This window comes from Bombina bombina, chromosome 4 (genome assembly GCF_027579735.1).
Source record: "Bombina bombina isolate aBomBom1 chromosome 4, aBomBom1.pri, whole genome shotgun sequence".
NCBI lineage: Eukaryota > Metazoa > Chordata > Amphibia > Anura > Bombinatoridae > Bombina > Bombina bombina.
In genome coordinates this window covers 227,603,258-227,616,599 of record NC_069502.1, presented here as the reverse complement: position 1 = coordinate 227,616,599, position 13,342 = coordinate 227,603,258, and the positions used below count along the sequence as shown (strand labels likewise).

General features: G+C 37.7%; 1 protein-coding gene across 5 annotated transcripts in view; it reads right to left on the bottom strand.

The window, feature by feature from the left end:
- PAK2 (p21 (RAC1) activated kinase 2) overlaps positions 1-13,342 on the bottom strand; it is a 505,361-nt gene that overhangs the window by 369,309 nt on the left and 122,710 nt on the right. For all 5 annotated transcript variants that reach the window (XM_053709811.1, XM_053709810.1, XM_053709809.1 and 2 more), the window contains one exon: positions 694-901. In XM_053709811.1, coding sequence (XP_053565786.1) covers positions 694-880 — 187 coding nt within the window. In that variant the 5' untranslated portion in view covers positions 881-901. The remainder of the gene's footprint in view (positions 1-693; positions 902-13,342) is intronic.

Sequence of the window (13,342 nt, the reverse complement as noted above, 5' to 3'; positions counted from 1 at the left end):
ATCTCACTATTTTTTACTTTTCTGAGCCTGTCAAGTCCTTCTTTTGACCCATTTTGCCAAAGGAAAGGAAGTTGCCTAATAATTATGCACACCTGATATAGGGTGTTGATGTCATTAGACCACACCCCTTCTCATTACAGAGATGCACATCACCTAATATGCTTAATTGGTAGTGGGCTTTCGAGCCTATACAGCTTGGAGTAAGACAACATGCATAAAGAGGATGATGTGGTCAAAATACTCATTTGCCTAATAATTCTGCACTCCCTGTATATATATATATATATATATATATATATATATATATATATATATATATATATATATATATATCAAAATAACAAGAGTATTGCATTGAGCAATGATACTTTTTTTATTGGACTAACTATACATTTATAAGATGACAAGCTTTCGGAAGAGTTCCTTCCTTTATCAAGTCTGAAGCAATACACATTATTATTGCTTCAGACTTGATAAAGGAAGGAACTCTTCCGAAAGCTTGTCATCTTATAAATGTATAGTTAGTCCAATAAAAAAAGTATCATTGCTCAATGCAATACTCTTGTTATTTTGATATCTAAATCTCTGGACTAACATGGCTACTCCAATCAACGTATATATATATATATATATATATATATATATATATATAAATAAAATTATATGGCTCACAGACCTTATATGATAACTTACCTTTTTCTGTGCCAGAAAACATGGATATTATTTTGTTCCTTGCTTTTCGTTCTTCAGGAATCAAGGGAAGAGGTTTTAGATTATGGTTGCTTGAAAGTGGGTCTTTTGTTCCAGACCTAAAATCTGTACTGGTCACTCGTACCGGAGGAGCTGGTGGCTTATCTTCAAGTTCCCCGTTATCAGACATTATTTCTAGAATGGGTCAGACCTTAGCAAACAAACAAACAATATAATTATTAATAAAAAATAATAATACATATGAAAGAACATTATTTGCTGATTTTTTTCTGGCCACCAAGCAGCTTCTTCCTGTGTATCTGAAGTTAGTTGGCACACTAATATCAAAACACCACAATAGTTGTGGAAAGAATTAATTATTCAAAAAGTACAACAAAAAGTAAGCAAATTTTCAAGCTTGATGCAGAATAAAATCCCTGACAATTCTATGACTATATTTAAATTGTTATGACCAATTTAAATAAATCACGTCATGGGCTTTAAGGATTACAAATATAAAATGTCCAGCCTGGAAAAAGATGGATAAAATGACCCAAGGTGTTACTCAAAGGCCTTATAGCATTCCGCCCCTACAGCTCCCTGAATCTATTATTGAGGCTTTAATAAACCGTGTAATACAGTGCACTAGAGGCAAAAACATAATTTATGTAAGAACTTACCTGATAAATTAATTTCTTTCATATTGGCAAGAGTCCATGAGCTAGTGACATATGGGATATACAATCCTACCAGGAGGGGCAATGTTTCCCAAACCTCAAAATGCCTATAAATACACCCCTCACCACACCCACAATTCAGTTTAACGAATAGCCAAGTAGTGGGGTGATAAAGGAGTAAAAAGCATCAAAAAACTGGAAATATAAAAATTAAATCCACATCCAAAAAAATAAAGTTTTTCTCATAATTGAAAAGAAAAAACTTAAAACATAAAGCAGAGGAATCAAACACAGCTGCCTGAAGAACTTTTCTACCAAAAACTACTACCGAAGAGGCAAATGTAAATGTATGCATAGAAGACCAAGTTGCTGCTTTGCAAATCTGATCAACTGAAGCTTCATTCTTAAAAGCCCACGACGTGGAGACTGATCTAGTAGAATGAGCTGTGATTCTCTGAGGCAGAGCCTGACCCGACCACAAATAAGCCTGATTAATCAAAAGCTTTAACCAAGATGCTAAGGAAATGGCAGAAGCTTTCTGACCTTTCCTAGAACCAGGAAAGGACACAAATAATCTATAAGTCTTCCTGAAATCTTTAGAAGCTTCAACATAATATTTCAAAGCACTTACAACATCCAGAGAATGTAAGGATCTCTCCAAAGAATTCTTAGGATTAGGACACAAAGAGGGAACAACAATTTCCCTATTAATGTTGCTAGAATTCACAAATTTAGGTAAAAATTTAAATGAAGTCCGCAAAACTACTTTATCCTGATGGAAAATCAGAAAAGGAGACTCACAAGAAAGAGCAGATAATCCGAAAACTCCAAGGAGGAGAGATTGATTTAATGACAGGCTTGATACAGACCAAAGCCTGTACAAAGCACTGAATATCAGGAAGCTTAGCAATCTTTCTGTGAAATAACACAGAAAGAGCAGAGATTTGTCCCTTAAAAGAACTTGCAGACAAACCTTTATCCAAACCATCCTGAAGAAACTGTTAAAATCTAGGAGTTCTAAAAGAATGCCAAGAGAATTTATGAGAACACCATGAAATATAAGTCTTCCAAACTCGATAATAAAATCTTCCTAGAAACAGATTTACGAGCCTGTAACATAGTATCAATCACTGAGTCAGAGAAACCTCTATGACTAAGTACTAAGCATTCAATTTCCATACCTTCAAATCTAACGATTTGAGATCCTGATGGAAAAACGGTCCTTGAGACAGAAGGTCTGGTCTTAAAGGAAGTGGCCATGGTTGGCAACTGGACATCCGGACAAGATCCGCATACCAGAACCTGTGAGGCCATGCTGGTGCTACCAGAAACACAAACAATTATTCCATGATGATCTTGGAAGAAGAACTAGAGGCAGAAAGATATAAGCAGGTTGGTAAAACCAAGGAACTGCTAACGCATCCACCGACTCCGCCTGAGGATCCCTGGACCTGGACAAGTACCTGGTAAGTTTCTTGTTTAGATGGGAAGCCATCAGATCTATTTTGGTAAGACCCCACATCTGAACAATCTGAAAAAACACATCTGGATGGAGAGACCACTCCCCCGGATGTAAAGTCTGATGGCTGAGATAATCCGCTTCCCAATTGTCTACACCTGGGATATGTACCGCAGAAATTAGACAAGAGCTGGATTCCGCCCAAGAAAGTATCCAAGATACTTCTTTAATAGCTAGGGGACTGCGAGTCCCACCCTGATGATTGACATATGCCACAGTTGTGATATTGTCTGTCTGAAAACAAATTAATGGTCCTCTCTTCAACAAAGGCCAAACCTAAAGAGCCCTGAAAATAGTTCTAAAATATTGATTGGTAATCTCGCTTCTTGATATTTCCAAACCCCTTGTGCTGTCAGAGATCCCCAGACAGCTCCCCAACCTGAAATACTTGCATCTCAAACAAAAGAAGCCCCTTGAACTATAAGATGGTGATCTAACCACAAAGTCAGAGAGAGAGTCGAACATTGGGATTGAAGGATATTAATTGTCATATCCGTGTGTAATCCCTGCACCATTGATTGAGCATACAAAGTTGAAGAGGTCTCATATGAAAACGAGCAAAGGGAATCGCGTCCGATGCTGCAGTCATGAAACCTAAAACTTCCATGCACATAGCCACTGAAGGGAATGATTGAGACTGAAGGTTTCAACAAGCTGAAACCAATTTCATTTGTCTCTTGTGTGTTAGAGACCGTCATGGACACAATCTATCTGGAAACCTAAAAAGGTGATCCTTGTCTGAGGAATCAAGGAACTTTTCTGTAAATTAATCATCCAACCATGTCCTTGAAGAAACAACACTAGTTGATTTGTGTGAGATTCTGCCGAATGTAAAGACTGAGCTAGTACCAAGATATCGTCCAAATAAGGAAACCCCACAATACCCTGTTCTGATTACTGAGAGTAGGGCACCGAGAACCTTCGAAAAAATTCTTGGAGCTGTCACTAGGCCAAATGGAAGATCGACAAATTGGTAATGCTCGTCTAGATAAGAAAATCTCAGAAATTGATAGTGGTCTGGATGAATCAGAATATGAAGATATGCATCCTGTAAGTCTACCGTGGACATAATGACCTTGCTGAACAAAAGGCAGAATAGTCCTTAGTCAACATTTTGAAAGTTGGCACCCTGACAAAACGATTTAAAATTTTCAGATCCAGAACTGGCCTGAATTAATTTTCTTTCTTTGGGTCAATGAATAGATTTGAATAAAACCCCAGACCTTGTTCCTGAAACGGAACGGGTATGAATACCCCTGAAAGCTCTAGATCTGAAAAACACTTCAGAAAAGCCTGAGCCTTCGCTGGATTTGCTGGAATGTGTGAGAAAAAAATCTCACAGGAGGTCTTACTCTGAAACCTATTCGATACCCTTTAGAGAATACTCTGAATCCACTGATTTTGGACAGAATCTGCCCTTCATGCAGACTTGGGGCTGGCTTTGGTTTCTTAAAAAGGCTTGGAATTATTCCAACTTGAAGGTTTCCAATTGGAACCATATTCTTTGGAGGAAGGATTGGCTTTCTGTTCCTTATTCTGTCGAAAAGAACAAAAAAGATTAGAAGCTTTAGATTTGTCCTTAGATCTTTTATCTTGAGGCAAAAAACCTCCCTTCCCGCCAGTGACAGGTGAAATAATTGAATTCAACTTAGAACCAAATAAATTGTTACCTTGGAAAGAAAGAGATAGTAATCTAGACTTAGATACCATGTCAGCATTCCAATATTTGAGCCATAAAGCTCTTCTAGCTAAAATAGCTAAAGACATAGATTTAACATACATTTTGATATCAAAAATAGCATCACAGATAAAATGATTAGCATGTTGAAGCAAGCAAAAAAAAAAAATGCTAGACAAATCAGGATCCATTTCCTGTTGCACTAAGCTTTCCAACCAAAAAGTTGATGCAGCTGCAACATCAGCCATAGAAATGGCAGGCCTGAGAAGATAGCCAGAATATAAATAAGCTTTCCTTAAATAAGATTCAAGTTTCCTATCTAAAGGGTCTTTAAAATAAGTACTATCTTCCATAGGAATAGTTGTACGTTTAGCAAGAGTAGAAATAGCCCCATAAACTTTGGGGATTTTTTCCCAAAACTCCAATCTAGCTGCTGGAAAAGGACAACTGTTTAAACCTAGGAGAAGGAATAAAAGAAGTACCAGGCCTATATCATTCCTTTGAAATTATATCAGAAAAAGCATTAGGAACTGGAGAAACCTCTGGAGTAACCACAGGAGGTCTATAAACGGAATTTAAACATTTACAAGTTTTAGTATCAAGAGGACTAGATTCCTCAATATCCAAAATAATCAACACCTCTTTTAACAAGGAATGTATATACTCCATTTTAAAGAGATAAGTAGATTTGTCAGTGTCAAAATCTGAGGTAGGATCTTCTAAATCAGATAGACCCTCATCAGAAGATGATAAATTAGTATGTTGCCGGTCATTTGAAATTTCACCAACTTTATGAGAAGTTTCAAAAGACCTTTTACGTTTATTAGAAGGCGAAATAGCAGACAAAGCCTTCTGAATCGCATCAGCAATAAAATCTTATATTTACAGGGATATCATGTACATTCGATATTGAAGGAACAACAGGCATTGTACTAGTACCGATTGATACATTCTCTGCATGTAAAAGCTTATCATGACAACTGTTACATACTAAAGCTGGAGATATAATCTCTGCTAACTTACAACAGATACACTTAGCTTTGGTAGAACTTATCAGGCCGCAGGGTTCCAACAGTTGTTTCTGAGAAAGGATCAGATTGAGACATCTTGCAAATGTAAGAGAAAAAAACAACATATAAAGCAAAATGATCAATTTCCTTATATGGCAGTTCCAGGAATGGGAAAAAATGCAAACAGCATAGCCCTCTGAGCATAAAAAAGGCAAGAGGCATATAGGAAGTGGGGTTTAAATAATTAAATTATTTGGTGCCAAGTATGACGCACAACGCAAAATGAAATTTTTTGGCGCTAACATCCGGAAATGACGCAACTCGCGTCATGGCAGACGCAACCTTGTGCAAGGAAACCTGGCGTCAACTAAGACGCCGGAAATGACGAATTTGCGTCACCTAACGTACCTTCGCGCCAAAAATGACGCAATAAATATCAGCATTTTGCGACCTCGCAAGCCTAATTTTGCCTGCGAAATTTAATGAAAAAGCAATCAATTTGAAAAAAAGACTATACCCCAGGTAAGAAAAAATAACTTCCTAAATAGGTTTACCAGTTTTGAAACGAATAGTCTGCAAAAGGAAATATACATAAACCTGACTCATGGCAAATATAAGTACAATGCATATATTTAAAACTTTATATTAATACATAAAGCGCCAAACCATAGATGAGAGTGTCTTAAGTAATGAAAACATACTTACCAAAAGACACCCATCCACATATAGCTGATAGCCAAACCAGTACTGAAAAAGTATCAGTAGAGGTAATGGAATATGAGAGTATATCGTCGATCTGAAAAGGGAGGTAGGAGATGAATCTCTACGACCGATAACAGAGAACCTATGAAAAGATTTCCCGTGAGGAAAACCATAGAATCAATAGGTGATACTTCCTTAACATCCCTCTGACAAACACTGTACTCTGAAAGGAATCAGGCTTCAAAATGCTGAGAAGCGCGTATCACAGAAGAAAATAAAGCACAAACTTACTTCACCACCTCCATAGAGAGGCAAAGTTTGTAAAACTGAATTGTGGGTGTGGTGAGGGGTGCATTTATAGGCATTTTGAGGTTTGCAAAACTTTGCCCCTCTTGGTAGGATTGTATATACCATACGTCACTAGCTCATGGACTCTTGCCAATTACATGAAAGAAAACCTGATCTTTGATGTACAGAAAAAAATGGCATTAAGGGTTTAAAATAAGGTCCAACACAAAATTAAAAATGATGGGGGGCTTTCATCATTCTTGGGTTAACAGTTTATTAATATTACTGAGATTCTCGTACAATTAGGTGCATAAAGAATTTGGACAGGTACACAAATTTCATAATTTTAGCTCTGTATTCCACCACAATAAAGTTGAAATTAAGCAATCAAGATGTGATTGAAGTGCAGACTTTCAGCATTAATCTAAGAGGTTTAACAAAAATATTTTATGAACTATTAGCCCCCCCGCCATTTTCAGTGGCACAAAAGTAATTGTACAAACGTCTTTTGCGGTTTAGGATCACTGCCTCTCTGTACTGTGAAGCGCTGTCCTATTGATTTTCCAGCATTTGGAGGAATCTGAGCAGAAACTAAAGCTTTATACACTTCAGAATTCATCCTGCTGCTTCTATCAGCAGTCATTTCAACAAACACTAGTGACCCAGTTCCACAAGCAGCCATACATAGTGTTCTCTCCAGACACAGCTTAATGGACACACCATGCTTATTTTACTACCCACCCAGCTAAAATGTAGGCAAATAATATATTAAGCCAATATTACATTTTTTCAAATCTTTGTGGTTTTGCAAATTATGATTAAATCAATTCATGTTAAATTAATTTATGCTTTGAATATCTACACATAAGTAGCATTTATAAATAAAAGAAAATATTATAAAATTTTAAAGTATTACACTGCCCCACCCAGTTGATAGGCAGGCAAAATTTTCTGTCTAGAACACTGCATACCCATGATACAACACTCCCTCAATCATGTATCACAGATGAGGTGGTATGCTTCACATAATGTGCTGTTGCTTCCCTTCTCCATACTCTTCTCTGCCTATTATTCTGGAACAGGTTGATCTTAGTTTCACCTGTCCAAAGAGTACTGTTCTAGGATTTTTTGTTCTTTTTATACATTACTTGATTGTAACCTAATATGATCCAAGAGGCAGAAATTTTCTTCACTTTCTGCGATGAGATTTTTTTAGTGAAAAATTTTCTGCACGTCACTTTGAAATTAAATTTTAATTTTTAAATTAGGCAGTAACACTAAGGCACCAGTTTAATTGCACTGCAATGATTATTTGGTGTTATAGTCATTTATAAGAAAATCATGATTAAATCGCAATCATGGTTATCACTGCTCTAATGGGAGTTCCGAGTGTATAATGTGAGCTGCATTATAAAAATTGTTTACTGTCTTGAAGAAGGCCCATAAATGGGTCGAAACGTTGACTTCTACAAATGATGTACAAATAATTTGGAAATAAAGATACTTTGTTGCTTTATAATTCCTGTGAGTGCCCTCCTACATTTGGACATTTCTATATAGCTTTTGAGGATAGCACACAACAAGGAAAATTTCCCTAATACACGGTTCCCAGACCAAATGAAATGTCCATTGAAATTGGCACGACACAAGCACTTTACTCAAGGTAACATGTAACAATTCATACCTTTATTTGTAGTGTTACAAACACTCTGCATACATATGCGTGGTGACTACCAGGAGACACAGGTGTAAGTGGAGTCTCCTGGTAGTCACCACGCATATGTATGCAGAGTGTTTGTCTGTAACACTACAAATAAAAAGGAATGAATTGTTACATGTTACCTTGAGTAAAGTGCTTGTGAAGTGCCAATTTCAATGGACATTTCATTTGGTCTGGGAACAGTGTATTAGGGAAATGTTCCTTGTTATTTACACCTGAGAGCGAGCAGCCTGGTCTGCAGGCTCAGGTTTGTGTTGGGAGAGGCGCCGACACAGCTTCCCTTTTTGGCTCCTAATTCAGACCTAACCGCTCATATTTTTAAACTCTCAACTTTCCATTGTATATATATCTATATATCTATATACACACACACACTTTATTAAAGAACAAAACAAAAAAAATCTGTCTCCTAAGTATTTTGGTTGGCTTCTAGATTTAGAATAAATTTGATAAGCACTGACTTAGCTTTTCTGCAATGTGCCGTTACCCTGTACCGCAATGGAATTCAGGAAGGGGGAGGAAATTCAAGAAAGATGATGTAGCAAATATTTACATTGAGATAGAACGGAACAGTGACACCTGCAGACAGAAATTAAAAGTGCAGGCAAAAAAAACATAATTTAGGTAAGAACTTACCTGATAAATTCATTTCTTTCATATTAGCAAGAGTCCATGAGCTAGTGACGTATGGGATATACATTCCTACCAGGAGGGGCAAAGTTTCCCAAACCTCAAAATGCCTATAAATACACCCCTCACCACACCCACAATTCAGTTTAACGAATAGCCAAGAAGTGGGGTGATAAGAAAGGAGCGAAAGCATAAAATAAGGAATTGGAATAATTGTGCTTTATACAAAAAAATCATAACCACCACAAAAAAGGGTGGGCCTCATGGACTCTTGCTAATATGAAAGAAATGAATTTATCAGGTAAGTTCTTACATAACTTATGTTTTCTTTCATGTAATTAGCAAGAGTCCATGAGCTAGTGACGTATGGGATAATGACTACCCAAGATGTGGAACTTCCACGCAAGAGTCACTAGAGAGGGAGGGATAAAATAAAGACAGCCAATTCCGCTGAAAAATAATAATCCACAACCCAAAACAAAAGTTTTAATCTCAATAATGAAAAAAACTGAAATTATAAGCAGAAGAATCAAACTGAAACAGCTACCTGAAGTACTTTTCTACCAAAAACTGCTTCAGAAGAAGAAAACACATCAAAATGGTAGAATTTAGTAAAAGTATGCAAAAAAGACCAAGTTGCTGCTTTGCAAATCTGATCAACAGAAGCTTCATTCCTAAACGCCCAGGAAGTAGAAACTGACCTAGTAGAATGAGCCGTAATTCTTTGAGGCGGGGATTTACCCGACTCTACATAAGCATGATGAATCAAAGACTTTAACCAAGACGCCAAAGAAATGGCGGAGGCCTTCTGACCTTTTCTGGACCCAGAAAAGATAACAAATAGACTAGAAGTCTTTCTAAAATCTTTAGTAGCTTCCACATAATATTTCAAAGCTCTTACTACATCTAAAGAATGTAAAGATCTCTCCTTTGAATTCTTAGGATTAGGACACAATGAAGGAACAACAATTTCTCTACTAATGTTGTTAGAATTCACAACCTTAGGTAAAAATTTAAATTAAGTCCGCAACACTGCCTTATCCTGATGAAAAATCAGAAAAGGAGATTCAAAAGAAAGAGCAGATAACTCAGAAACTCTTCTAGCAGAAGAGATGGCCAAAAGGAACAGAACTTTCCAAGAAAGTAATTTAATATCCAGAGAATGCATAGGCTCAAACGGAGGAGCTTGTAAAGCCCTCAGAACCAAATTAAGACTCCAAGGAGGAGAGATTGACTTAATGACAGGTTTGATACGAACCAAAGCCTGTACAAAACAATGAATATCAGGAAGATTAGCAATCTTTCTGTGAAAAAGAACAGAAAGAGCAGAGATTTGTCCTTTCAAGGAACTTGCAGACAAACCTTTATCCAAACCATCCTGAAGAAACTGTAAAATTCTAGGAATTCTAAAAGAATGCCAGGAGAATTTATAAGAAGAACACCAAGAAATGTAAGTCTTCCAAACTCGATAATAAATCCTCCTAGACACAGATTTACGAGCCTGTAACATAGTATTAATTACTGAGTCAGAGAAACCTCTATGACTAAGAATCAAGCGTTCAATTTCCATACCTTCAAATTTAATGATTTGAGATCCTGATGGAAAAAAGGGCCTTGAGAAAGAAGGTCTGGTCTTAACGGAAGAGTCCAAGGTTGGCAACTGGCCATCCGAATGAGATCCGCATACCAAAACCTGTGAGGCCATGCTGGAGCCACCAGCAGTACAAACAAACGTTCCATTAGAATTTTGGAAATCACTTTTGGAAGAAGAACTAGAGGCGGAAAGATATAGGCAGGATGATAATTCCAAGGAAGCGACAACGCGTCCACTGCCTTCGCCTGAGGATCCCTGGATCTGGACAGATACCTGGGAAGTTTCCTGTTTAGATGAGAGGCCATCAGATTTCTGGAAGTCCCCAGATTTGAACAATCTGAAGAAATACCTCTGGGTGAAGGGACCATTCGCCCGGATGTAACGTCTGGCGACTGAGATAATCCGCTTCCCAATTGTCTACACCTGGGATGTGAACCGCAGAGATTAGACAGGAGCTGGATTCCGCCCATACAAGTATCCGAGATACTTCTTTCATAGCCTGAGGACTGTGAGTCCCACCCTGATGATTGACATATGCCACGGTTGTGACATTGTCTGTCTGAAAACAAATAAACGATTCTCTCTTCAGAAGAGGCCAGAACTGAAGAGCTCTGAAAATCGCACGGAGTTCCAAAATGTTGATGGTAATCTCGCCTCCTGAGATTCCCAAACCCCCTGCGCTGTCAGAGATCCCCATACAGCTCCCCAACCTGACAGACTCGCATCTGTTGAGATCACAGTCCAGGTTGGACGAACAAAAGAAGCCCCTTGGACTAAACGATGGTGATCTATCCACCACATCAGAGAGTGTCGTACATTGGGATTTAAGGATATTAATTGTGATATCTTTGAATAATCCCTGAACCATTGGTTCAGCATACAAAGCTGAAGAGGTCGCATGTGAAAACGAGCAAAGGGGATCGCGTCCGATGCAGCAGTCATGAGACCTAGAATTTCCATGCATAAAGCTACCGAAGGGAATGATTGAGACTGAAGGTTTCGACAGGCTGAAACCAATTTCAGACGTCTCTTTTCTGTTAGAGACAAAGTCATGGACACTGAATCTATTTGAAAACCCAAAAAGGTTACCTGAGTCTGAGGAATCAACAAACTCTTTGATAAATTGATCCTCCAACCATGTCTTTGAAGAAACGACACAAGTTGATTCGTATGAGATTCTGCAGAATGTGAAGACTGAGCAAGTACCAAGATATCATCCAAATAAGGAAATACCGCAATACCCTGTTCTCTGATTGCAGAGAGAAGGGCACCGAGAACCTTTGAAAAGATCCTTGGAGCTGTTGCTAGGCCAAAACGGAAGGGCCACAAACTGGTAATGCTTGTCTAGAAAAGAATCTCAGAAACTGAAAGTGATCTGGATGAATCAGAATATGAAGATATGCATCCTGTAAATCTATTGTGGACATATAATGCCCTTGCTGAACAAAAGGCAGAATAGTCCTTATAGTCACCATTTTGAATGTTGGTATCCTTACATAACGATTCAATATCTTTAGATCCAGAACTGGTCTGAAGGAATTCTCCTTCTTTGGTACAAATGAATAGATTTGAGTAAAACCCCAGACCCTGTTCCAAAACTGGAACTGGCACAATTACTCCAGCCAACTCTAAATCTGAAAAACATTTCAGAAATGCCTGAGCCTTCACTGGGTTTATTGGAATGCGAGAGAGAAAAAAAATCTCTTCGCAGGCGGCCTTACCTTGAAACCTATTCTGTACCCTTGTGAAACAATGTTCTGAATCCAAAGACTGTGAATCGAATTGATCCAAATGTCTTTGAAAAATCGTAACCTGCCCCCTACCAGCTTTGCTGGAATGAGGGCCGCACCTTCATGTGGACTTGGGAGCTGGTTTTGACTTTCTAAAAGGCTTGGATTTATTCCAGATTGGAGAAGGTTTCCAAACAGAAACCGTTCCTTTAGGGGAAGGGTCAGGCTTCTGTTCCTTATTCTGACGAAAGGAACGAAAACGATTAGCAGCCCTATATTTACCTTTAGATTTTTTGTCCTGAGGCAAAAAAGTTCCTTTCCCCCCAGTAACAGTTGAAATAATAGAATCCAACTAATCCAACTGGGAACCAAATAATTTATTACCTTGGAAAGAAAGAGAAAGCAAAGTTGACTTAGAAGACATATCTGCATTCCAAGTTTTAAGCCATAAAGCTCTTCTAGCCAAAATAGCTAAAGACATATACCTGACATCAACTCTAATGATATCAAAGATGGCATCACAAATAAAGTTATTAGCATGTTGAAGAAGTTTAACAATGCTATGAGTATTATGGTCTGATACTTGTTGTGCTAAAGCCTCCAACCAAAAAAAGTGGAAGCGGCAGCAACATCAGCCAAAGAAATAGCAGGCCTAAGAAGATTACCTGAACATCAATAAGCTTTCCTTAGAAATGATTCAATCTTCCTATCTAAAGGATCCTTAAAGGAAGTACTATCTGCCGTAGGAATAGTAGTACGTTTAGCAAGAGTAGAGATAGCCCCATCAACTTTAGGGATTTTGTCCCAAAACTCTAATCTGTCAGATGGCACAGGATACAATTTATTAAACCTTTGAGAAGGAGTAAATGAAGTACCCAATTTATTCCATTCCCTAGAAATTACTTCAGAAATAGCATCAGGGACAGGAAAAACTTCTGGAATAACTATAGGAGGTTTAAAAACCGAATTTAAACGCTTAGTAGATTTAGTATCAAGAGGACTAGATTCCTCCATCTCTAATGCGATTAAAACTTCTTTAAGTAAAGAGCGAATAAACTCCATTTTAAATAAATATGAAGATTTATCAGTGTCAATATGAGACAG